Source organism: Bolinopsis microptera, chromosome 5 (genome assembly GCF_026151205.1).
Source record: "Bolinopsis microptera isolate Bmic1 chromosome 5, MBARI_Bmic_1.0, whole genome shotgun sequence".
In the NCBI taxonomy this organism is placed as follows: domain Eukaryota; kingdom Metazoa; phylum Ctenophora; class Tentaculata; order Lobata; family Bolinopsidae; genus Bolinopsis; species Bolinopsis microptera.
Genome location: NC_087076.1, coordinates 21234149 through 21260878, shown reverse-complemented (window position 1 = coordinate 21260878; position 26730 = coordinate 21234149). Strand labels below are relative to the sequence as shown.

Genomic DNA, 26730 nt, shown 5'->3' with positions numbered 1-26730 from the left:
AGGATCAAAAGGAGGACACCGTGTCTAGAGACTCTTCAGCAAGGTATTTATAATCCTTATGATCGTGCAATGATAATCACGTGCTTCCACTTTCCATTTCAAAATAAATGCGAAGGATTTTAGGAATTACGTAGACTTTCAAACTCGACTTAATTATTTAAAGTTGTAAAAAGCTGTTACTATATTATCATTGATAAGTTCCTGCTTATTTTAGCAACTACTACTGGTTTAACGTTTTCAAAGACTGATGATAAAAAAGCTCACACTTTGCCACCACCCTCAACATCCAGACATCACATCAGAACAGCACATAGTCAAGGTACAAATGAATGTATAAATGAATATTGTTGTCGAGAATTGCTCCATCGATACCCAGTATTTATTTAAAACATTTTCCTATCAAATTTACTAACTGTGCTCAATGAGATAATATACATTCTTGGTACAGTTTTGATTTTAAAACGAAAACGTCAGCTGATTTACAAAATGTGTGACTCTACAGCAAGGGTACCATTTAGAAACATCTAACCTCTATAACATCCTTTCTTCTTTTTTGCATTTCCAACTGCCATCTAATGCCTACAAAAAAGTGGTAGCAATGCATCAATGCATGTCATATAATGCATGTCATATAAGAAGCCTTTCAAAATAAAATCATCCAAAGTATTAAATAATTTTCTTCATCAGGAAGAACTTCGAAATTTGGAAACGTAACCCCTACCCGACTACGCATCCAGTCAATGCCTGACACACGGATTTCAGTAGTATGCCAAAACAACGCATCAAGTGCAAAGACCGGGCTCTGAGGCGAGTCCGAGATAATGACCTTTTTTTTGTGTGTGAATTTTTGTTCGTTTTTTACGGCTGTTCGAAAATTTTGTGGGATATTGTAATACTGATAATGCACGTCATTTGGTAGTCACTTCTCTTCAGAAGCATTGCCTCAGTAAAGTGTTTACATTACAATAGTTTATAATATTTAACAGTTAAAGTTACACGGAACAGATGAATGATCTTAAAGTGATGACTTTATCAGAGGAAGGGCAGATCTCTTTTCAAGCATTTCAAGATATTGTCATTATCATCTTATCGATGTTGCAGACTCAAGACTGTTTGGTGGACTATGCGATCATGCCGCCCCTTTAACAGTTTAGTTTTAACATAACAGTTATACATTTAACATATGGGTTATGAAAACAGTTAATTTGCCAACATTGTAACAATGTTTTATTAAAAGCGCGTCTTCAACGACTTACTCGCAACAGTCTTCAAGTAGGACGATTAATTTTAAATAAAACATCAAAAAATCGCAGAATTAACTATGCTGAATTATGCAATAATACTTCAATCAAGAGCTGTTGCAATATTCAACCACTATCTATCGTATTCAGCTTTGTACGAGTTTTAACAGCCAGATTAAACATGACAGGTTTAAGAATATTGCGCCGTCCTTCAGGGCACCAGGGCACTGGCTGCCACAGTGGAGATCGACATCAAGAAATCAACTTAAACAAAATAGTCAGCATGTTATGTACATCTTAAGCTGGTCGTGCACTAATTCAGACAAAATATGAAAAACAAGGACACCCTTTCAGCAGTTTCAGCTTATATGAGCAAAGCAAAAAGGTTTAAGGTTGGCAACAGGATAGAATCTCGCCATGCTACACATGCATCCAATTTTAAACGTACCCCCATTTTTCTGGCCGCTATAAGATGCGGGTCAACAGACATACGTCGATTTTCTGGTAAGGCTTTCTGAAAAAATGTCTTGACTGGTCAGCGCAGTTTCAGAAAAATTTGCTTTTTTACGTGAGCTTATAGTTATATCAGTATCGGAACAAATATTTCCTTAACTTAAAAAACCCGAGAGTACATTTACACCGTGTGGAAAGTTGATCAAAATAATACCTTTTCTTTAGGAGTAAATTTCTTTCGAGGAGTAGGAATTTCAACCACAACATCCTTCTTTTCTTCAACATCTGCTTCTAAAACCTGTTTAAAATAAATGCCGTCAAGTATTATTTACAGATATACGGGTAAATGCCTCACAGAATGGCTAGCCTCACAGAATGGCCAAATTTGTAAATGTTTTTGTAACTAATTTTTTATAAAAGACTGGTAGGTTTTGTGGATACCATATGAAACAAAAGTCTTCTGGCAACACTTCCTGTGGTGAAATCATTAACTAGGACCACATTTTCTGGCATAAATATGACTGTTTATGTAGAAATTTTGAGCACTTTTCAAATTTTTGAACTAAGTTTACATTTTGGTGAGAACTTCTGGCACCAGTATGACAGAAGATGTTCAAAGAATAGTATTCATCAAAAAAAACGAACATTGTTCAATATAGGAAGAAAAAAATGCTAAAATGGCTACACGCCTCACAAAATGGCCAAAATATGCCTCACAAAATTTCTTTTCAAATTTTTGAACTAAGTTTGCATTTTGGTGAGAACTTCTGGCACCAGTATGACAGAAGATGTTTAAAGAATAGTATTCATCAAACAAAACGAACATTGTTCAATTTAGGAAGAAACAAAATGTTAAAATGGCTAAACGCCTCACAAAATGGCCAAAATATGCCTCACAAAATGGCCAAAATTTAAAACTCCTTTTATTCAATGAAACCATAAGTCTAAAGTATTCACAAGCTATTTATTATACAATAACACCCCAGATGGAGTGTTTTTACAGCCGAATGAAGGTTATAAATCATGAAATCAGGGAATATGAACAACGCCACACAAAATGGCCATTTTTGGTGTAGGAAATTATGCCCTTTTTATTCAGTTCTAAGAAATTTCACCTATATGGGGGTGTTAACAAGGCATATTAATACCAGCAGCATGCCTGAAACAAGAGCCAAAGGTTTTAGAAAAATAAAATTTTCTCGTTTTCTTTTTTTTGTTGCCATTTTGTCAGGCATTTTTTCTTTTTTGTGAAATAATTTTTCACAGCTCAGTTTTTTCGTGAGTTTTAGGTTATTACCCCATTCCTTAATAGGTTTTCTAAGAACGTGTGGTGATAGAAATTTAAAAAGTATCTCCATCAACAAAATTATAGAAATTCAGATTTGGCCATTCTGTGAGGCATGTTTTTTTCGAGGAAGATTTTCCGGCCAATTTTTCTCAAAGAAAAAATGGTTATGAGATTAAATGAACCCCCGGGAAGAAAAATATGAGTGTCAACTTAGCTTCTTATGAGATAAAAACTGGAATAAAGTGTGTTTTGTGACTTTGAGAGACCTTCCTTTTTTTTGGCCATTCTGTGAGGCAAATACCCGTAATTTATTTAAACACTTATAATTAATATATTTGTTTTAGTAGCTTTAGAACATTACAGTAAAACATCTCTATACTGGATACTACCAATATTCTAATCTATTATCTAAAGAGCATCATAATTGCCACCACTGCAAACAACTTGCTGCTTGAATTTATTCGAAAGAAATATGCATGTATCATATTGCATGGTACATCGGTTTTGTTTTTCTTCAGAAAACGTACATCATTGACTTAGCTTGGAAATCTAACCAATCTAGAAAACAATTACCTCAGTTAATTTTATTTCGACATCAGCTTGGGGTAAGTTTTCACGGTGGAACATCTTCATCATTTCAATAACTGTCATTTGGTCGTCGTCGTTACTGTTATCGTTACTGTCACCCTGTAATGGAGAACGGTCAGTTCTGATTCGGGGAAATGAAATGGTTACATAAGGTGGAGGGACTTCAACATTACTATTGAATCAGAGGTCATTTTTAATTTGTCATTTTGTAGGGCATGCAATTACTCAATCTGCAATCGCCTCACTCAACCTAATCGAGTAGGAATCCCCGATCCGTAAACGATTATCCAATCTTAGGAAATTAAAATTTCACCCCAGAAAGCTGGAGCACGATAACTTGAGGTATAACGAATTTTGAAGGTAAGAATCAAATTTGAATCGTGAAAATCGTTTTTCAATTCGATTTGATAGCACGGAAAGAAGTATCCAGTGACATTGAACCATATGCAGATGAAAGAATCACATACTCTGACCCAGTGGTGATCCTTGATTTCTTTAGCAGTGATTCTGGCTGCCGGGTCCACTTTCACCATGCACTTGATGAGAGTTTTTGCTGAAATGAAATTAACTTTATCGAAGGGCGTGTTATTTTATATTATTTGTCGGTGTGCGATAATCTTACATTAAATTAATTGAAATTTAGCATGCAATACTACGTTACATGTCTCCGATCAACAACGTGGTAATGTATTAGAGCATATTCCAAATCTGCAGTGAGACGATGGCCATGTGGCAGATGAAATGGCCCTAGAACTCATGTGATTGAAAGTGGAGACGCGCCGCGCGCTTGCATAAAATAACACACTGCCGACTTTAGATGACAAATTTATTCAAATAAAATGCTTTCGCGCGTTTTGTTTTAGTAGTTGCATATAATGATTCCTCAAAATGGAAACATTTTCTAAATGTCTGATTTCCCCAAAATTACCGGAAAACTGGTTTATTATGTTATTTATCAGTTCATGCTGTAAAGGTGTTTAAACCAATCGAGAAGGGGTGGGGAGAAAAATTGGCCAGAAAATCAAAATTTCGTAAATTTGCCAACAAGCTCAATGTGCTTTTAGAGTTATATCAAACTTTGTTATTAAAGTTTCAACTGATATCATAATATCAGTTGAAACCGACAAGGATCAAATTAATCTAATTAGATTTCTACAGTAGGTACACCTGCCTACTCAAGCGATATACAGAAACCATTTCTGAGAAATGATACTAATATGATACTTCAAATGTGGCATTTTTGCAATATTCAAGAATAAGTAAGTTTGGCATTAGTGCGGATTTTTTACAATTTCCTTACAATGTTGCTAGAGCCTATAACATGGGTTCGTCTGTTTTTTCTTCTATAATCTTTCAATTATAGCCATTTCGACTGGGGTCCTGATCACATACATTTACAGGGTGAAGGTCGTCATGTTTGCTCCCAAAAATAAGACCCACCCAACAAAATGATTTTGAAAAGGTTTAAAATAACTCAATTCTCATACTTCACAGCCTGCAATAATTGGGTATATGTAATTATAAACAATGGACGCTAATATACTTAGAGCAGGAGACGACAGCTCCAAGGAAAAGGGACTGCATTTTCTACCAGGGGCGCCAGTTTGTTACATATTATCAGGTTGCAAAACTAATATTAAATTTCTCCACCTATCGATACTTACTATTGCCTCCTACCACTATTACCACACAAAACTGCCACAATCATTTAAAGATTTACAATCTTTCCAAGGAGCCACCAATAAATTGCTAATGAACATCGTGTGAACATGACAAGCTCAATGTGTCCACGCACCTTTCGCACGTCAAAATCCACAGCTTATGAGCTAATTTATCATGTTTGTGACGTCATAACCGTGTTTGTGACGTCATAACCGTGTCAAAGCCATCATTATCGTGCACAAAAACTGCTCGACAATTGCTTTCAAATAGATTTAATGTTCACAAGAGGATAGGCATACATCTGAGTGAGTTTTGCTTGATAGGTATCTGTACAGTGGCGATACAAAACAACCGGACAATTTCAAGAGTCAAAAACAAAAGCTGTACGCAATCCTAACATACCTGATTCGCTGATGTTTTCCCATTCCGGACCTTCAAACTTTATATCTCCAGCTTTTATCTTTTCGTACAGCTCATCCTCGGAGTCTGCCTCAAATGGAGTCTTCCTACTTAACCTGGGGAGGAGCTAAAATTAACCGGTACCCTCTTTCTTCCATTATATCAAATTTCAATATTTTTATTGTTATACAAATATTCATACAAATATTTCATAGGGCAGTCATTACTCCATTAATCGAATAACACCTAAATTAGGAAGAATCCTGGAATTCCGGCCATATTTATCATTGTCGCGTCCAATTATATCCTGTTCCTCAAAGTAACAAATATGTCTCATCACGTTGCATCGAGTATTTAAAAATTGTAACCACGCCATTCGCGACTGTGACCAATCATAATAACAAGTGTTTCACATACGGAAATCACCGACAAAGTCCTGTTCGAATAGTGACGTATATCCTGATGCTGTGGTATTATTATAGCTGCTTTCAGTGCAGCGACTGTAGTTTATATGTGGATAGAGAGCTTGAGCAGGTTATAGATTACCTCTATAGACAGCTCCCATTGAATTTCAGGTATTAAATTTGATATGCAAGATCACGTCAGAAATTCGCCGAGTCATCTCAATTATTGATACTTAACTTTATGGTGGTCGCTCGATATGTGCCCTAGCTATGACAATGACCTGATTGATTCTTTCAGTGCAAAACGTGTACAATTTTTTAGACTAAGCTTCATAGGGACAGTCCTAAGACAACTTAAATTAGGCTTATAATCGATTTGAAGAGTAATATTCAACCATCTTAACATACATAATGGATCATCATGCATAATATATTATATAATATGTGTGTTTGCGGATGTATTCGTACGGTTTTCCTGGTTAATGCATATGACATTATATTGTTTGTATGTGTGTGCTCAAAGGTCTTGAGCTCTTGATACCACTAAGTGACTAAGCAGTACCAAGAAAAGTAAATGCTGCCTGCATGACACTGGTGTCATTGGTTTTCTAAATGGTCTCTTTTCTCTAAAATAGACAAACTTAGCCACGAAATTTATCAAACAATAGCTCAATAGAGTGTTGTGCACAGTCTAACATCATGATCATTCTATTTAGTCAATCAATATGTTTTGTAATGAATAGGAAAAAATGTTGTCAAACTCTAGAAACATCATGAGTTCTGTTCAATTTGTTCGGAAGAAAAACGATCTGACCACTTGCTCAAAATTTTAAAAGTTAATTTCATATTTTTTTGTTTGAACATGAATTGTGCAATGGAATACAGATAACAGAGTTACAGGATCATTTTTGCGTTTCAGTAAAACGCCCAACTCTGTATAAAATCCTGAGAAAACAGGAAATATCTCAAAACTCACAAAATAAACATTATAATCCCGATACTCCATATATCGCATTGATGAGAGTAACCAACTGAACTGTCCAATATCTCTGGAGCTGAAAATAATTACGTATTAAAATAATCAAGTTCTCAAGTCTTGAGATCTTTTTAATCATGTTTTAAAGATCATAATTAAATACAAAAAACACCACCTCATAGTGCGCCACAATATTTCGCTATGAAGCATTATATATTTCTGCACTGAGTCAGAATGGGACAATTACAAATTTAATAGTCGGCATTAATTAAAGTTTAATTATAGTTTTAAAATCTTTCTTATGAATTTAATCTGAATTTATGACTAGTTCATTCCCTGTCACGTTTCAAAATGATCAATCAGAATAAATGATGTGGGAGGAGTTGATTTTAAAATTACAGATCGAGATTGTGAACAATAGAATTAGTCATTTCACATGGCATTATCACGTACAAATTTCACATGATCGCTGAATCATAATCAGATAATCTGCACTGCAAGTACTGATATGAATGAAACGGTACTCAGCTAAATAGTCCCCAAAGCTGCTGTTAGTTCTAAACGTATCTACTTGCTAGTTAATAATAATAATGGGTTTCAAATAACAAATCTTTATTTAAATGATTGTTAACAAGCCTTGCTTACCCATGTACATGGGAGTTCCACAGGTAGTCGTCATCATCTTGTCACTTCCAAACGTATTACTACCTCCAGTTAGGAACGATAGTCCAAAATCTGTCACCTGATACAATGTCACGTGATACAATGTCACGTGATACAAGGTCACGTGATACAATGTCACCTGATACAATGTCACGTGATATAAGGCAACACAACAAATTATCCTGGTGATACTTAGGGTTTTAGGTCTTAACATCATCATTAAGAAGATGATCTTGAATGTCTTATACAAATTTGAATTCTGATTAAATTCTGATTATATCGTGATTGAAAATATGGAGTAGATTGAAAACACTTCTATTAAATACCACCTCTCCCTAGCAATATTATATATCACGCCCAGTCGTGAAACCAAGTATGTTTAGTATAACAAAGTGAAACAATCCTAGCTTAAATATTGACTAAATTGGTGAGAATGAACACGTTGTGATTTTCATTGTCTGGTGAGAATGAACACCCTATGAAATGTCGGCCGCATTATTTTTCAGTGTGCTAAAAATATGACCACCGAATTCTCACACGTCCCGATCGCACAAAGTTTATTCAGTTATAACCAATATTCCTAAATTGATACTTTACTTTCTATAATCTAGAGCATACTGGATAAATACTATACTTAAAATAACTTAACTGATTAAATTACAAATTGAACTTACGTACGTGATGAGGTTTTCATAAGTTTAACATGAAGTTTTAACTTTGCTTTATTCAAACGGAAAATTACATTTACATTTTTAATTAGATCTTAACTTACATATTTACATAATAAAGTATCATATTATGATTATTATAAGATTTACATAACTTTTACCTTGAATTAAAATCAAACTTAAACTAAACTCAAATTTTACGGAAGATTTCTAATTTAACTAAGTAGGATATAAACTTACCTTGATATTAAATCTATCCTCGGGGTCAATAACACCAGCGCTCAAAAGTATATTCTCTAACTTCAGATCTCTGTGTACAATGTCTGAAAGAATGTGGACAATTATGGAAGATACATCTTATGATACTTGAATGATAATTGAATATCATGTACATAATTTAACATGTAAACAATAAAACACACAGTACCAATACATCACAAGTAGAGGTGAACATCACTAAAGTTTAGTTGCCCACACGAACACACGAACACACGAACACGTTACCACACGAGGTTGGTGGTATGTTATATGATGATCAATAAGCTGGAGATCACTGCTTTCGTCCACTTTTTGGCAACTTTTTGTTTAATTGTTGACACCGCAATTGCAAAATAAGCACGGTGGAGTCACGGATTGAATGAATACTTGCCGTTGTCGTGAAGATACGCGATTGTACTGGACAATCTCTTGATGATCTCTGCACATTCCTGTAAATGTTAACATTCATGTCTGGGTAATGTTGAGTTATTTATATATTAATAATAGAAATAACTATATGAAGTGAACCAACTACTGAAGGTCTATTGAAATCATTAATTTGGAGAGAAGTAGTGTACTAAGTTAGCACTAAGTAAGTAAGTAGTGTACTAAGTTAGTACTAAGTAAGTAAGTAGTGTACTAAGTTAGTACTAAGTAAGTAAGTAGTGTACTAAGTTAGTACTAAGTAAGTAAGTAGTGCACTAAGTTAGTACTAAGTAAGTAAGTAAGTAGTGCACTAAGTTAGTACTAAGTAAGTAAGTAGTGTACTGAGTTAGCACTAAGTAAGTAAGTAATGTACTAAGTTAGTACTAAGTAAGTAAGTAGTGTACTAAGTTAGCACTAAGTAAGTAAGTAGTGTACTAAGTTAGTACTAAGTAAGTAAGTAGTGTACTAAGTTAGCACTAAGTAAGTAAGTAGTGTACTAAGTTAGTACTAAGTAAGTAAGTAGTGTACTAAGTTAGTACTAAGTAAGTAAGTAGTGTACTAAGTTAGCACTAAGTAAGTAAGTAGTGTACTAAGTTAGTACTAAGTAAGTAAGTAGTTCACTAAGTTAGTACTAAGTAAGTAAGTAGTGTACTAAGTTAGTACTAAGTAAGTAAGTAGTGTACTGAGTTAGTACTAAGTAAGTAAGTAGTGTACTGAGTTAGCACTAAGTAAGTAAGTAGTGTACTAAGTTAGCACTAAGTAAGTAAGTAGTGTACTAAGTTAGTACTAAGTAAGTAAGTAGTGCACTAAGTTAGTGCTAAGTAAGTAAGTAATGTACTAAGTTAGTACTAAGTAAGTAAGTAGTGTACTAAGTTAGCACTAAGTAAGTAAGTAGTGTACTAAGTTAGTACTAAGTAAGTAAGTAGTGTACTGAGTTAGTACTAAGTAAGTAAGTAAGTAGTGTACTAAGTTAGCACTAAGTAAGTAAGTAGTGTACTAAGTTAGTACTAAGTAAGTAAGTAGTGTACTAAGTTAGTACTAAGTAAGTAAGTAGTGCACTAAGTTAGTACTAAGTAAGTAAGTAGTGTACTGAGTTAGCACTAAGTAAGTAAGTAGTGCACTAAGTTAGTACTAAGTAAGTAAGTAGTGTACTAAGTTAGTACTAAGTAAGTAAGTAGTGTACTAAGTTAGTACTAAGTAAGTAAGTAGTGTACTGAGTTAGCACTAAGTAAGTAAGTAATGTACTAAGTTAGTACTAAGTAAGTAAGTAGTGTACTAAGTTAGCACTAAGTAAGTAAGTAGTGTACTAAGTTAGTACTAAGTAAGTAAGTAGTGTACTGAGTTAGCACTAAGTAAGTAAGTAAGTAGTGTACTAACAAGTTCGGAGAGCTCTGTATTATCAAGCAGTGACTTCAATTCTCCCTTATCACACAACTCCATAAACAGATATGTGTCCTGAAAACGAGTGATATTTGTCTTTGATCAATGATCACTTACTCATTATTTTATTTGATTATTGATTTGAAACTTTTACAGAATAGAATGTATAATTGTTTAATGGAGTTGTGTTGTCGTGTTGAGTGCATGTTGAAGATAATAATATACTCGATTATATGATCAAATAAGATTTTTCCGCGGACTTAAAATTTTAACATTTAATCCATGACCATGATCGACATTCTCAGGTGATGTACTGTTATCCACGTACTTTAAACTTAAAGCGATGTAGTTTGGGAGATGAGGCTATTTCCCACGTACTCTAAACTTAAAGCGATGTAGTTTGGGAGATGAGGCTATTTCCCACGTACTCTAAACTTAAAGCGATGTAGTTTGGGAGATGAGGCTATTTCCCACGTACTCTAAACTTAAAGCGATGTAGTTTGGGAGATGAGGCTATTTCCCACGTACTCTAAACTTAAAGCGATGTAGTTTGGGAGATGAGGCTATTTCCCACGTACTCTAAACTTAAAGCGATGTAGTTTGGGAAATGAGGCTATTTCCCACGCTTTTTGTGAGTGATATAAGGTTAGTTTTTTGATTATATTGCACCTATGGTTAAGGATGGCTTGCACAAGTGGCCATAAGTTAGTGATTGAATCTTTACTTGTCATTCTTTAATCGCATCCGTCACAACTCAAAACACATGTGTGACCTAAAACACCATCTGATCAAGGAAACAATGCTGTCTGATATAATCACCACAAACGGATCAGAAGGGGGTTGTGCCACAACAGCAACGTAATACCCACAACCAGGTAGTGGGTATTACTTTCTTACTTTGCTGGAGAGTGGAGAGTTATCAGGTGCCACAATATCACGAGTGCTGTTAAATGTGCAACTCATTTAAAGCACTTTATACTTGTGGCTTTGTGGGTAATATTCGGTTTTGTTAGACCTAGCAGAGTAGCGGTGATAAATGATAATGGTCGTGGTTTTTACGTGGGTATCACATGTTTTAACAAGGTTACGAGCCGCATAACACCATGCTAACTACGAGAGTTGCTAACGTCGCATATATCACCGGTCAAAGGTCAGCGCTTATATGCGTAATTGTATTGCGCGAGCGATTTTCAATCGCGCGTTCTGAAAATCGAGTCTAAAAATATATTTTCTCCTACATTTTTTGAGCAATCACCCTCAAACTTTCAGGATATCTTCTTAGGATCAGTTGGAAGAGAACTATAGAGCCAGAATTTAGAGATAGGCCTTTAAAGATTTTTAATTAGATTTTGAATATCTTGGACCTCGATTTTTGTCGATTTTTGATGAAGACCCCCGTCCCCCCGGCGCGGCCCCCTTAACTACCAAAACTAGAAACTAACTTAATAACTATTATAACACTTACATACCATTATTATCAACTCAAACTAGAAACTTACTAAATCATTTATACTTTAAACTTAACATCTTATTTTTTCTTGATACCTATATTGCTGGCAGGTAGGCCACGGACCAAGACATTATAATATTGTTTCACGTAGCATGCTGCATGGTAAGCATGCTGATAAATAGCGGAACAACGCCGAGCCGCGGGAGTGAAGCAGTGAGTAATTACTTAACCTTTGTTCCTAAGTTCCTATACCGGAATTATTATTATTAGCATGCTCCATAATCTTAGCTGACAGTCTGTGGCCCTTGAGTTATTTCCCCGGAACTTATAGCAGTATTTGTAGTAGTAGTAGTAGTAGGTACTATGTGCTTATTTGATAGTCATGAAGCATCAGGCGTTCCTCGGAAACAGTCCGTATATATCAGTGAGCTGCTCAGAGGCACAGCCGTACTCTTTATGAGTTTATGATATGATGAAGTAGACTTGCAGCTATGTGATCAACTCTCTCCCCCTCTCTCTCTACTGATCTACTGAGTAATAGAAGGACTCGCAGGCGGTAAGGTGTATTAATTACCACTCCAAACACAACGCTGTTAGTCGCCACTCATTGGACCTCGCCCTCAATCCCAGCTACCTGATTGGCTCTCACGTTCACTTCTACATGTGGAGACCACCTCGTCGTCCAAAGAAAGGTAAATTGTACAGTGAGACACTAGTTGAATGAAGTCTTATCTCTACATCAATAGGTTACTTGGCTACTTATAGATATGGGTGTTATAATAGATGGCGTATAATATATGCCGAATTGCCGATATTGATTAAATGGCAGTCACGGCGAGATGATTATAAGGTATAAACCAAACGTTGAGATCAGTGTTAGTACTAATACCATGACGCTCGCTGAATCACTATGGAGGAACAATAGATCAGGTTGTGGTGGTAGGCTGGGCAGTGAGTGGCTCATGCACTGATCATGAGCACTGTTTAAAACTCCAAATGTGACTAAATATTCTGTTGTTTATGCGCAGTGAGCATGTTTTAAAATCTTGTTTTTCATCTTTTAAAAAGGTCCGATGTCAAAAGCACTTGCGCAGTGAAAGCCTATTCAGAGAACGTAGTGGTCAAACAAGCGGTGTTTTCAACAACATTACGATATTTTGTACGCACACTAAATAGAGAAATTAGTCAAACCGTGTTCACAAAAGTTGTAGTGCACTGTGCATTATAAGGGACACTGATCATTTGTTTTATTGATGCCAACAGCAAAGTAAAGGTATCAAAAAGAGAAATTATAATAATTTGTACCAATTAATATTTGGCTTGGCCCCCAACGATTCACAAAAGAGCAAATCATGATACACAAGATAAACTTAACAGGTGAGCTATGACTAAATTCGAAAATTGTTTCCTCCTTGATCACAGAAGGAGTGTTATAAAAACCATAAACAGTGCAATCTAAATCGCAAACTTTGATAACAAGTTCATTCTCACCTCGCTTGTCTCAAAGACCTCCTCCAATGCCACAATATGGGGATGCTGCACCCTCTTCAATATAGCCACCTCTCTCTCCAACATCTTGTGTCCCGTTACTCCCAACTGTAAGGAATGAATTCTGTCACGTTACGTTACGATAAAATATAGTTTGTTTTGTAAAAATCAAGCACTATTAACCTCGGTCGGTTAGAAAGGCTGTTACATCATTTAAAAGAACAGTAAATTCGTTTTTAAAATTTGTTGTTTTTCGTTTGAAAAGGGGCCGAAATTTATACAGAAAATAGAAAGGCTGACTATCAAAGACAAGTTATAATGAGATGATTGTATGATGATTATACTGTTCAAAGTTTAACAAGACTCCTAACTCTGCCCGACGTGCATAATGACCAGCTTGTTAATAAACAGTAATTATAAAACGGAACATGTATTTAAGTACAATGGTATTTTACTTACAGTCTGCTTTTCAATCTTCTTCATTGCGAAAGATTGGCCCGTGGCAATGTTGGTGGCCTTGTAGACTGTCCCAAAACTGCCTTGTCCAAGTATGTCAGGTGAGATTTCATACTTCTCTTCTATCGACGATATGCTGTAAAAGGATAAATACAGCTACAAAGAAGAAATATGTCCCATTTTAAATCCTATTTAAAGCTCTTAAAAACACAGGTCTGCCAATTAAAATCAGTTTAGTATATTGAGTTGTGTGTATCTGGAAGATCATTGCGTTTGCTACAGAACCTTGCGAAAAACCAGCTGAGAAACTCTCGAAAAATGTTAGTACAATGAATCTCCGAAAAAACTACAGATAGTAAATAAAATAGCAAATATTCCCCAAACGACCGTGTATTTCTGATTACCAAGCATTTCTCTGTCGCCAACAAATCACATTTATTGCAAGCATTGCTTTAGATAGCTAAGTTAAATCGTAAGATTTCGAACGTAACTTAGACTTTAAAGAGATTATGTTTACTTATGATTATATATCTATACTATTAATTAAACAGCATCAAAGTGACCAAAAAGTGACCCTCCATTGAAAACAATTTCAGCTCACAAATGGAGCAGGCACAGATGATAAATCCACGTTTTTATGCTTAATTCAAACTTTACCTGAACAAAAGCAATTGCATACAGAACCCACTAGGCTCCTCAAGTAAGGTATGAAATTAAGATTCGTACCTATCAATTCTTGTATGATTAATGGTTTTGGAGGCTTGTCCTGACTTGGAGTTTTTATCTTGAAAGTACCTCATTGATCCATGGGACATATCTAAACATTTTAAAAGTGAGTATAATCACAAGAATAAACAGTCAATTTTACTTAAAAATCTTATTCTTGTGGCTATTTAAAAATATGTATTTTAAAGAGAGGCTGGACCTGTGTCATTAGAGGATTTAATGTGTGGAAATGAAAATGTATCAAGTGAGATACATGGATGAGTAGAAGCTCTAGTGCAGTGTTGATAAGGTGATTACCAGAGTGACACATGGGTGTTTGATCTAGGTTTGATCTGTTCTTCTGGCACCATTAAGCGTTTAGTGTGATTACCAAAGTTGAAAATCTTATTATATGTAAAGCGAGACAATATAAATATATATATAATATAATACAATATAATATATATATATATATAAACACGAATTAAATAGGTTATTATTATTTTAGTCTCTTGAGTCTTGACACCACTTTAGGGTTAGACGGGTTCCTGCTAGTAGTGGTCATGTGTTGGTTGTCCAATATGATGTTGACGTGGTGGCTACTGCAGATTCCCTAGAGTCCTGAGTTATGGTTCTAGTACACAATTAATGCTGATTTGATTTGTAAGAGCCCCAAGCAAAATTATCTACAAATCAAAATCATAAGTACTAAGTACTAAGGCAGTCAGACAAATTTACATTTAAAATGATTTTGTTCAGCCACAAAATTAAGAATTGCAAAGTCCAACTTTAAGAATAGGTTCTAAAACAGAAGCATTTTTCATTAATTGGGGAAAAAATGTAAAAGTGTTTTATAACGCTCTCTAATGCTGATTTCCTCTCAAAATTTCACACGTTTTATCTGCATCGGCACATGTGGAAAGTGCTGCCATCTTAGGGGGGCACCAAACAGTCGTTTGAATGTGGGACAATTAGGAAAACTTAAATACGGTACTAGCAAAACTGCACATTTTGCTCAAGAAACACACTTTTTTAGAGATTCTACCGTTGTACCCTCTAAAATCATCTAATTTGTTCAATTTTAGGGAGGGGCACCAATAGGAAAGGGGGCGCTTTTTTAGTGGGGGCTCCAACAGCCAACATTATGCCACTGCTCTGACATGGCCAAAAGGCAATTATTCCCATTCTGAAGAAATATAGCAGTGAACCAAACGCTCTACGACAATTCGTTTGCAGTTATTGAACCTCGATTGTGGAACTTAATCCTACCAAACATGCATACTATTGAAGATCCCCTGCACTTTAAAGAAATGCTTACAAAGTTTATGAAATCATTCCCGGTTGAGCCTCCAGTGGCATGATACAGCTGTCGAAATGGAAACTTGTTACTGGATTTGAGTTAACGGGTGATACTCGTAAAATATTTGTTCCAAGGACCGTCGACGAGTCCAACTCAGCGTGCGTCCTGGTAGGTTATAAACCTACAAGATTTGAGTGGAATAAAGGCAGCGACCTTGCAGTCCAGGTGGTCAGCAACTCTGATGACCTGATAGAGGATTCTATGTAGCACACCAAAGTAACAAAAGGAAGTAAACATCAGCTTGGCGAATGCTGAAACACTGAAAAATTACCTTTTCAAATGAATCCAGTTGCATGTTTATCAATATCTCTTGACAGAGCGTGTACACTGTATAGTTCAGAGCTCTGTTGTTCATTTAGAGCTTCTTGAAATTGACTCTCCTTAACTAAAACCAGAATTAATAAAATAAAAAAAAAAAAAAAAAAAAAGGGGGGACCCCCAACCCATGTAGCTGAGACACCTCACAGCAAGTAGACCAAAGTGGCTCTTGCTTGTGAAAGGTGCGTCAACTACCCGCCGAAGCGGTGGGTTGGGAGTCCCCCTGGTATCATTTCGTCCGTAAAATTATATACAACATAAAATAGTACAGTAAAATATCAAAATTTACATAAACAAATCTAGGAGACCTCAAAGCTCGTCTTCTGGGGGATGAGGTTGAAGGAGATGTCATGCAGTTCAAGATGCTGGGCCGTTGATCTTCCTCTGATTCCTCTTAGTGCAATGAGTGTACTTCTTAACAGATCAAATCTGAATCGTGTTCTGATATGATTTTTGACTTGGCTCTTGGCTTCTTTTTTATGGTCAGCTATCATCTCAGAGACACGATCTACAAATACAGTGCATAGCGGTCCCATACCTCCAGAGGTTGTGAAGACTAGAGGGACAAAGGATCCTTTCTCTGACTGAAGTACTCTCTCTTCATACAAATCTTTCTTTTCTTTCTCGTGATCTTTATAGATCTTATCTAGCATCTTAAATGTGTTTGTGTCACAGTTAGGATGTGTGACCCTAATGTCAAAGAATGTTCTTTCAAAGGGTGCATACAATCCGACAGCTGCAACATCAAGACGGGCTTCATCCTGGGTGTTGATCTTTCTTGAGAAGGAGCTTGGTTGGACTGTCAGGAGTGCTGGTTCTATCCTTACATCTTTACACTTTGCTTCTCGGAGGAAGAAAGCAGCAGTATCTCTAATAGCGTTGTGGCGCATGCTAACGTATCCGCCTAGTTTACAGTCAAGGGCGTGGTAGATACTGTTAACATTTCCACAAGCACATTTAGAGGGCACTCCTTGGATCTTCCAACCATACCTTAAGCGTATGCTGTCTTGGAACTCCTGCCTGTTCAGAACATAGTTGAGGTCTTTCAGTGGTAGTGTCGAAAGCCATGTTGAGGCTCCCTTCTCTCTTGCTTGGTCTAAGTGGTTCTTTAGTTGATGATCTGATTCTTTGTGGAGCACCTTGAACCTTTGAGAGAGAAACTCCTCTTTCTGTTTCCTCAGTTCTTCTTTCTTTTCTTTTATCTTGCCCATGTCCAGCTTGGTGATATCTGGGTCTTGTTGGTTGATCAAACTCACGTGGTCTTTAGTTACCGCTACTGAGTAAGCATATTCACGGGATGTTATTCTGACAGGATTGATGATACCTAGCCCGCCACAACGAACAGGAAGTTCGAGGATATCTCTCTCGTGCTGGTTGACTGGACGACCGAGGAGGGCTGGAATGAGCACATGCGTGATCTTGCTCTCCAGTGGGGCAAAGTACTCTGCAATGTCAGGTATTGTTCTCATGAAGAACCTCCATCGGTGGCATATTCCTTTGGTGAAGGCTGAATAAGCCAGCTGTGGTTCTTCAGAAGCGATATCAGCAAGTTGTTCAATATCTGTTATCCATTTCTCAACTTTTTCTTTGATGTAATCTTCCCTGTATTTCTTTGATCCTACCACTGCACCAAGGTGACGTTCTCCAGATGTCGTGATCTTAACTCCAAGATGCCCAAATAGTGTCTCTGCTACAGCCTGGTCTTTAAGATTCTTGACAATTAGAATGGTCTTTTTAGCGTTGGGATAATACCCATATCCCGGACCGATGTCACAAAGTCTATTCCACCACTGAAGAAGTTGGATGAAGCTTCCACATGCAGAGCTGTCATCAGCGTACCACACCATGGTTGCTTCTGCATAAGCTCTGAGATCATCTATTATAGGTCTAGTGGCTATGGAGTAAAATTGCATTGCTGCAACGTCTCCTTGAGTGTTTCCTTCTTCGCCCCAAATGAACTCCCCTGACTTTGACCCCGAAATGTAGAGTTTTGTCCTTGTTTGATAGGTGTTTTTAAGGAATTGGTGAAACACAGGGCAAGTTGTTGCAACAGTATCAAGGGCCTGCTCTCGGTGTAAACTATTGAATGCATTTGATGCATCAACTAGGAGAAGGCCTTGGCTGTTGTCGTTGGCAAAGTTCTCCGCCATTGAGTGAACTGCAGCCTCTATGCCTGACTCAATGCCACTACAGGTTTGAAGAGACCCACTTGCTTCCTTTATGTGTTCTTTGATGGTTTTTGTTACGGTTTTTGTCATGATACGTCGCAAAACTTCACCGATTCCGATGGGTCTGACTCCTGGTCGCTTGTCCAAAGGAATCAATCTACTTGCAAGAAGGTCTCTGAGTATGGATGGATCGATAGTTTCTGTGCATAATCTTTTGGTGACATCGGCTATGGCATGAGCTAGGATATCATTGGATTTTCCATAGCTCTTTGAGCATAAGATATGTTTCCAACCATCAGCATCTATGAGGGTAGGGCCTCCTGAACCATGGGTGTTCTTGGCTGCAGCTTTTATAGCTTCACCATCGATTTCTTCGAACAATACAGGTTGGATATCGATTGTTGGCAGTTTTTCTGGCCCCTTACGCTTTGTTGCAGGTGGGTGTTTGTCCCGCAGCTGTCTGATTGTGTCGTCATCTATAGGAAGAATCCCAGTTCTCTTCTCATTGTCTATTAGTCGTGTGGCTTCCTTTACTTTACCCTGAAGCATTCTCCGGCAGAAAGCTTTCTTTTCATTGAACTCTTTAGTGATGTTTATCTTCTGAAGGCGGCTCTGTATCACTTTACATTCGTTTAAGAGTTCCTCTATGTTTCCGATATCCCATTTCTGAAGCCTTGATATCAGATATTTGTTGTTCTCACGAGCTTTGGATCTTGCTGATGGTTTCTGGAGGATCAGAGGGATAAATATCTGTACAAGGGAAAGTGAATCCTTCTCCCACACAGAGTCTGGGGTGAACATAGTGAACAGTCTGGTTAGCTCAAGGATGAAGTCTTTGCCAGCCTTTCCACGTGGAAGTCGCATAAAATTCTTATCCCATGTTATTATCTCTGCATACACTGTGTTGATCATTTCAGTAATGGCTTCCTCGCTATTCATTTCTCCCCACGCCAACTTACTTTTATCCATCTTGCCTGTTTTCTTGCATTTCTGGCATGTCCACTCGGTTGACTCTTTACTTATAGTATCATATTGTTTCACTGAAACATTGACACATGAAATGTGGAACCATACCTGGCATTTTCCGCACTCAACCCATCTAGATGTTCTTCTCCCATCTCCTTTCTTGCATATTCCACATAGATCCGATTCTGAAGTGACAGGGTTTTCTTCTACCTTATCTGATTTTAGCCTTTCTGATTTTATATATTCTTCTATTTGAGTTCTTCTATCAAGTTCTTCTTTTCTAGTTCTATCGAGTTCTTCTTTTCGAGTTCTAGGAGGGGGTGTAGGAGGGGGTATTGGAGCAGAGGGCATTCTTTAACTACTACACTTGGTGCTGAAACTTAAGCAACATGAAGTCAAAAACAGCTGAAGAAATACGGCAAATTTTTAGAGTAAAATTTAAATTGACATTTCCTGTACTTGTCCCATTAAAGCAGTTTATACAAAATTAGCATATAAGCCTCATACCAAAAACTGCAGGTGCCTTCCACGATTTAACCTGTAAATCAAAAAATCAGCAAATCTCTATTTTATGATTAACAGGTGATACTCGTAAAATATTTGTTCCAAATATTAGGACCGTTACATAAATATTCGCGTCTACTTTTAACGGATAAAACATACAATAAAAGTAATGTGAATTAGCATGAATGAGGACTCCAGATCAATGAGAATGCATGAAAAGATTTCACATAGCCAAGTGTATACGCGTAAGCTTACAAAAGCTGTAATATCTTAGCAAAATATAACTTGCAGCAGCCCAATGGCCAATACCTTGTCATGAACATAATATTGTTACTACCTCTGTGATCACATCTTTCTCTGGGTGCAAAATGAATATATATTATATATATATATATTATGATTGGCTACTGGGACACGTCATACACACGGTTGGATTGTTAATTCGGTTGAAGTACCTTTACATCCATTATCACCATAATCTGAACATGATTTATTAAAAATTTGCAATATCGAAAACAAAAAATCTGAATAAACTGAAAATTTTAAAACTGAAAGCTGTGTTATTACTGTTCACACTTTTCTCTCTCTTTCGTGACAGAATACTTCTAACCGTGTTTACCTTTTCTAGCAATGACAAGCAAAGAAGGATAACCGATTGGACTGGGGAGGAGTGGAACATTGGCAGCACACTACCGTCCAATCGGTAAGTATTTATAATGTTTAGTTATTAGGTATTTATTTGGAATTGGTTTAATTTGGTGGTAAAGTTATTCTATTATGTAATAAAGTATTTTGTTTTACAGGTTTTGTACATACGACAAATACGGGTTTTATTGTTCAACTAGAGGCCATCTAACAGTGATAGCAGGAAGTCGGAAAACGTTCTACGCAACGACCTGACAGTGGCACTTTGATTGTTTGTTATTTAGACTACAATTTAGACTAATTTAGAGACTAATTTGAGAGACAGTTTTAGAGTTTTTTTGTTTTTTTTTAGTCGAACTATAACTATGAGTCTTCGTGAGATACCAGTTTTAGACGACAGCGCTGACTACAGCACATGGAAGAAGAAAGTGCTAATATGGCAGCTTGGCACCGCAGCATCAACGAAACAGCAAGCTAGTAAGCTGATTATGAACATGAAAGGTAGACCACAGGAGGTTTCTATAAACATGACATTAAAAGTGCTAGGAGCAGAAGATGGAGTTGATAAACTCATTGCCGAACTGGACAAACTGTATAAGAAGGACAGTACTCAGTCTTTATTTAAGGCAATAGATGATTTTGAGGGATACAGGAGAGGAGATGGAGAAGATATAGACAACTACATCTTGGAATTCCAGAGGAGGTATAAAATTCTCAAACAGCTCAGAAAGAACGAAGATCTTTACGATGACATGGTATTAGCGTATAGACTATTAAATCAGGCAAGCCTAAGTGATGAACAGGCGAGATTAGTTAGAGCAACTTGCACTAGTACATTATCCTATGACTTGATGCAAGAACAGTTAAAAAGGACGTTTGGAGATGGATTCACAAGGAATGAGAATCACTCTAGTCTACCTTTTAAAAGTACTCTTATGGAGGAAATGGTAAAGCAGGAACCTGTCTTTCTAGCTGGGGATTACAAATTGGGGTCTGACATTCACTGGACCAGAAATGGGGATCAAAGGAATTTCACGGGTCAAACAATGAGAGAAGAAAACAGATATAACCCTGATGCTCAGGATAGAGGACAGCAAAGATACAACTCATATGCTCAGAAACGAGGACAAAAGCTTTATATGAGGGGGAGTAGTAGTCCCAAGGTATGTTGTTTTATATGCCACCAACCAGGTCATATGGTTGCTCAGTGTTCCTTTAACACATTCCCCGGATCTGAGGATGCTGACCTTGGAAATACGGAATGATCGAGAGAGCTAGCAATACATAAAAACCTTTGTTCAGAGTAGATTTTGAAAAGTATCTTGATTGAGAAACAAGAAGGCAATCAAATGACTGTTTTGTGTCGTTTAATGTATGAGTCAAGAGCGTTGGGTCAAACAAAAGTCAATGTTTCTATTTTAGGAATTGTGAGTTTATTCAGCTTTATGTTTTGTAATTTGTTATGTGTCGTGTTTTAAGTTTTTATCGCATTTTATTGTCGGATTCTATGATAATAAATATAGAAATGAGTCGAATATTTATTATAAGATCAATTATGTCTGTTTATAAGAAATAAGAGTAATATTCAGTATGTAAATTCAGTTCCATGATTCGTAGAATCGTGTTTTAGTCGTTTTTTACGAGTTAATTGCTGAGCAATGTCAGGAGTATATATTATTTCGTCTCGTCAGTTTTTATTTTAAGTTTGTATATATCATTTTAATTTGCAAAAGAATGTGGTCCCAGGTAAACATAATAATATATCTGCGTATATAATATGTTTGTAGCTAATTTAGGGAGCTAATCTACAGGGTGGCCCATAAGTGACTACCCACACGCAACCTCTTAATAACTCACGTTATTCGTCTCCAATTTGCACCAAAATTTCAGAGATTATAGATATGGGTCAAACTTAGATTTCCTGAAAGTTTCGTAAGCCACGCCCAATTACAGTGGGCGTGGTGTGACACTCCCTCTTTTTCACTATTGTCTTCATAAAATGAGAACGCTTTAAGCTAAGAACTCAAAATTTTTTGCACACATTTGGCTTGATAATTGAAAACCTTTCCCAAAGTTTCAAGTTCATTGGTTAAAATATGGCTAAGTTATGACCATTTCAAAACTCATCGGATACGTGATCCGAGTACTCAGTCAGTGATCTCGTCACTTGGTTAATGGCGTGTTTGGCTCACATGCACCGCTTGATTGGTTGCAGCCTGCTTGTGGGCCGGCCTATACAGCTGACAGCACCTAAAACGTTATCACGCGAATTTATGGTGGTGTCACCATTTCAGGGCTTGTTAGCCCTGCTAGTCACAGGTTCCTTACAATCAATAAAAAGGAATGAACCATCCATTGAATCATCGAAAATGGTTTACTATCCTCCCTTTACTGCAGAACAACGATTGTTCGTCTACCTGATGAAAGAAAATGGGGAGTTCTACCCTCAGATTAAACGACAATTTCAGATGAAATTCAACTGACCACCCCCTTGCCGGACATTCATCACAAGATCAAGTTTACGTTTTCTGCACACGATCGGCGAAGAGTCGGCAGAAGACGAACTGCTAGGACTGTAGAAAACGTCACGATGGTTGTTGGTGACGTGATGGACACACCTAAGATTGGCACCCGGAAACGAGTTCCTGCCTTAGACATCAGCAGAACAACCCTTCAGCGAATCCTAAAGCAAGACCTTTCTAACCGAACCTACCGAATCACAAAGAAACACAAACTTTTGGACCGTGATTTCCAATCGAGGATAGATTTCGCCAACACATTCCTGTCCAAGCAGAACGTGGATCCCTACTTTGAGGACGAAATCTGGTACAGCGACGAGGCTCACTGCCATATAAACGGATATGTCAACTCCCAGAAGGCAATTCACTGGGGCTCTACTAGACCGGATGAAGTGGTGGAGAGAACGGCTTTTCCTGAAAAGTTGGTTTCATTTATTGATTTATCCTAAAAATTTGTGTTTTCCTTTCTAGCAAAGTCATCATCGGTATCCAATCAAAGCCTAATGAACCTCATTAATACACGCTAACGCCTTACTCTTGATCAGATTGGGTGACGAGATCACTAATTGAGTGCAAATATCACTGACTGAGTGCTCGGATCACATATCCGATGGATTTTAAAATGGTCATAACTCAGCCATATTTTAACCAATGAACTTGAAACTTTGGGAAAGGTTTTCAATTATCAAGCCAAATGTGTGCAAAAAATTTTGAGTTCTTAGCTTAAAGCGTTCTCATTTTATGAAGACAATAGTGAAAAAGAGGGAGTGTCACACCACGCCCACTGTAATTGGGCGTGGCTTACGAAACTTTCAGGAAATCTAAGTTTGACCCATATCTATAATCTCTGAAATTTTGGTGCAATTTGGAGACGAATTACGTGAGTTATTAAGAGGTTGCGTGTGGGTAGTCACTTATGGGCCACCCTGTACTTTGCCGAGTTGTTCTTTTAGTATTTATCTCAATTATTTACTCGTTTTATGGGGACGCTTTTAGTTTTTGAGCTGGATATTATAACCTCTCGGTGAGTTTTTTTTAGAACAAAGGATTTTCTGTGTTGCTAGTAATTTTGAGCTCGTAGGTGTAGAAAGTACTTATAGTGTTAGCATTTGAAAATGCGCGCGCGCGCGGCATTTATATTTTAGCGGGGTTTTAAAGAGATTTTAATATGACTTGTTATGTTTTTCTCTGTAATAAGTTCCGAACAGTTTCGTCTCGATAGGTCACTCAAGGTGATAATCTGAAGACATCTGATGCTCCAACGGGGTTGTTGAGCGTATTTATGATTTATGTGTATTATCAAAATGTTTGACAGTTTCGTCTTGATAGGTCACTGCGGGTGATAATCTAAAGACAACTGTTGCTCCAACGGGGTTGTTGAGCGTAAATACAGGGACGATTTTAATATTCGGCAGTTTCGTCTTGATAGGTCACTGCGGGTGATAATCTAAAGACAGCTGCAGCTCCAACGGGGTTTGTTGAGCGTATTTGTGGGTACAAGTTTATTGTTTGGTAGATTTGTCCAGATAGGTCACTGCGGGTGATAATCTGAAGACAGCTGTAGCTCCAACAGGGTTGTTGAGCGTATTTGTGGGTACAAGTTTATTGTTTGATAGATTCGTCCAGATAGGTCACTGCGGGTGATAATCTGAAGACAGCTGTAGCTCCAACAGGGTTGTTGAGCGTATTTAATTATTTGATGGATTCGTCCAGATAGGTCACTGCGGGTGATAATCTGAAGACAGCTATAACCCAAATGGGGTTTTTGACTGTATTGTAATTATATAATGGATTCGTCCAGATAGGTCACTGCGGGTGATAATCTGAAGACAGCTATAACTCAAACGGGGTTGTTGACTGTATTTTAATTATTTAATGGATCCGTCCAGATAGGTCACTGCGGGTGATAATCTGAAGACAGCTATAACTCAAACGGGGTTGTTGACTGTATTTTAATTATTTAATGGATTCGTCCAGATAGGTCACTGCGGGTGATAATCTGACGACAGCTGTAGCTCAGACGGGATCTTCGAGCGTATTTTTGTGTAATTTAACAGTGCAATCTTGAGAGAAATTGGGGCTAGCATTGCTGGAAAAGGAAAACCGGGGAATGTTATTACTGTTCACACTTTTCTCTCTCTTTCGTGACAGAATACTTCTAACCGTGTTTACCTTTTCTAGCAATGACAAGCAAAGAAGGATAACCGATTGGACTGGGGAGGAGTGGAACATTGGCAGCACACTACCGTCCAATCGGTAAGTATTTATAATGTTTAGTTATTAGGTATTTATTTGGAATTGGTTTAATTTGGTGGTAAAGTTATTCTATTATGTAATAAAGTATTTTGTTTTACAGGTTTTGTACATACGACAAATACGGGTTTTATTGTTCAACTAGAGGCCATCTAACAAGCTGCACTCAATTGATGAAAGGCAAAAATTTACTCATAACTAGCAATGTAATAACTACAAATGAACAGCAGATTTATAAATCTGCTGATAAAAATTAGATAAAAGACATGGTAACTGATAAGAGTTTGAAATTACACGTAAGCAGATAAATTGTCTAAAATTTCTGTCTCAAATCAAGTTTATAGTGCATCATGAATTTAGGCTTGTTCGATCAAAGTTATATTAGGAGATATTAGGAAAATAGTTCGGTCGGCCGGAAGGGAGTCCAGACTGAGTGTGGTGTGGAGGCAGGATCACCGAGAGACTCGAGATGCTTGTGAGAGTAGTGTACTCATCTAACCGCCATCCAGTACGTGCCACCGGTAGAAATACATATATTATGATTGGCTACTGGGACACGTCATACACACGGTTGGATTGTTAATTCGGTTGAAGTACCTTTACATCCATTATCACCATAATCTGGACAGCAATAGCAGCAAATCTGGGGAAACTTTGAAATACACCAATTTGAAGCATTTAACCCCCCCTTAAAAATCAAAGATTATGAATTTTAGTAATCTGATTATTTACATAGGTCCAAAAATGTCATAGCTTCATGATAGTGCAACGAAAAAAATCTCAGAACATTTTGGTGCTGAGTTAGGTGGTTAAGTAGTCGAAAAATGACTGATTTGTTAGTGGACATTTTTTATACCTCTAACACCCAAACCCTTACTACAGTGAAGATATAAGTACTACAGTTAATATTGATGGTCATTATTGAACAAAAATGGTTCATTGACACATAGTTGAAGAAGGAAATTAAAAAAATTAATAAATGTGGTCTGTGGAGTGGTTTATTTGTTTATGTTATAGTGTACGCGTGCGCCCGCTAGCGCGTACTTAACCATCTGTAGGCCAACATATTTAGTCTAGGCTTAAATTCTTTATATATTATGTCACCACTATGGTGCCCAATACTTTTAGTGAAGGTTTGATGTAGAACAGTTAACCACCAACTGTGGTATATCAAAAAAACCATGTTTGTACGCGTGCGCGCGCGCTAGCGCGTACTTAACCACCTGGTATGGCACAGCATTGAAATATCACCATAATTTCAAAAGCAGAGGTCACCATTCAGGTGCCCAAAACTTTTGACTATGGTCCCAATACCATAAAACCTTAGATGTGGCCTCAATGTGGTTAAAACATGTTTATTTTGGACTTTCGGTCAACAGAAGCCATCACAAATTAACCATTATTCAGCAACCTCCGAACTTTTTGTGCCTTATTTTGTTTTGATATTTGATTATGAGAGATAGCTGGAGGATAATAAGTGATTTTAAAGATA

General features: G+C 37.1%; 2 protein-coding genes across 4 annotated transcripts in view; both read right to left on the bottom strand.

Moving 5' to 3' along the window:
* The window catches only part of LOC134814772 (stromal membrane-associated protein 2-like), a 90601-nt gene that overhangs the window by 22483 nt on the left and 41388 nt on the right, over nt 1-26730 (bottom strand). The gene's annotated exons all lie outside the window — the stretch shown is intronic.
* LOC134814776 (serine/threonine-protein kinase 33-like) overlaps nt 1-26730 on the bottom strand; it is a 59444-nt gene that overhangs the window by 2691 nt on the left and 30023 nt on the right. Inside the window, exons 2-14 of one of the 2 annotated variants that reach the window (XM_063822993.1) lie at nt 14527-14619; nt 13804-13936; nt 13348-13452; nt 10404-10481; nt 8992-9049; nt 8583-8665; nt 7657-7753; nt 7012-7090; nt 5635-5747; nt 4038-4123; nt 3556-3669; nt 1909-1992; nt 1690-1755 (exon numbers count right to left, since the gene is read on the bottom strand). In XM_063822993.1, coding sequence (XP_063679063.1) covers nt 1690-1755; nt 1909-1992; nt 3556-3669; nt 4038-4123; nt 5635-5747; nt 7012-7090; nt 7657-7753; nt 8583-8665; nt 8992-9049; nt 10404-10481; nt 13348-13452; nt 13804-13936; nt 14527-14615 — 1185 coding nt within the window. In that variant the 5' untranslated portion in view covers nt 14616-14619. The remainder of the gene's footprint in view (nt 1-1689; nt 1756-1908; nt 1993-3555; nt 3670-4037; nt 4124-5634; nt 5748-7011; nt 7091-7656; nt 7754-8582; nt 8666-8991; nt 9050-10403; nt 10482-13347; nt 13453-13803; nt 13937-14526; nt 14620-26730) is intronic. The other variant, XM_063822994.1, reaches the window with a different exon arrangement.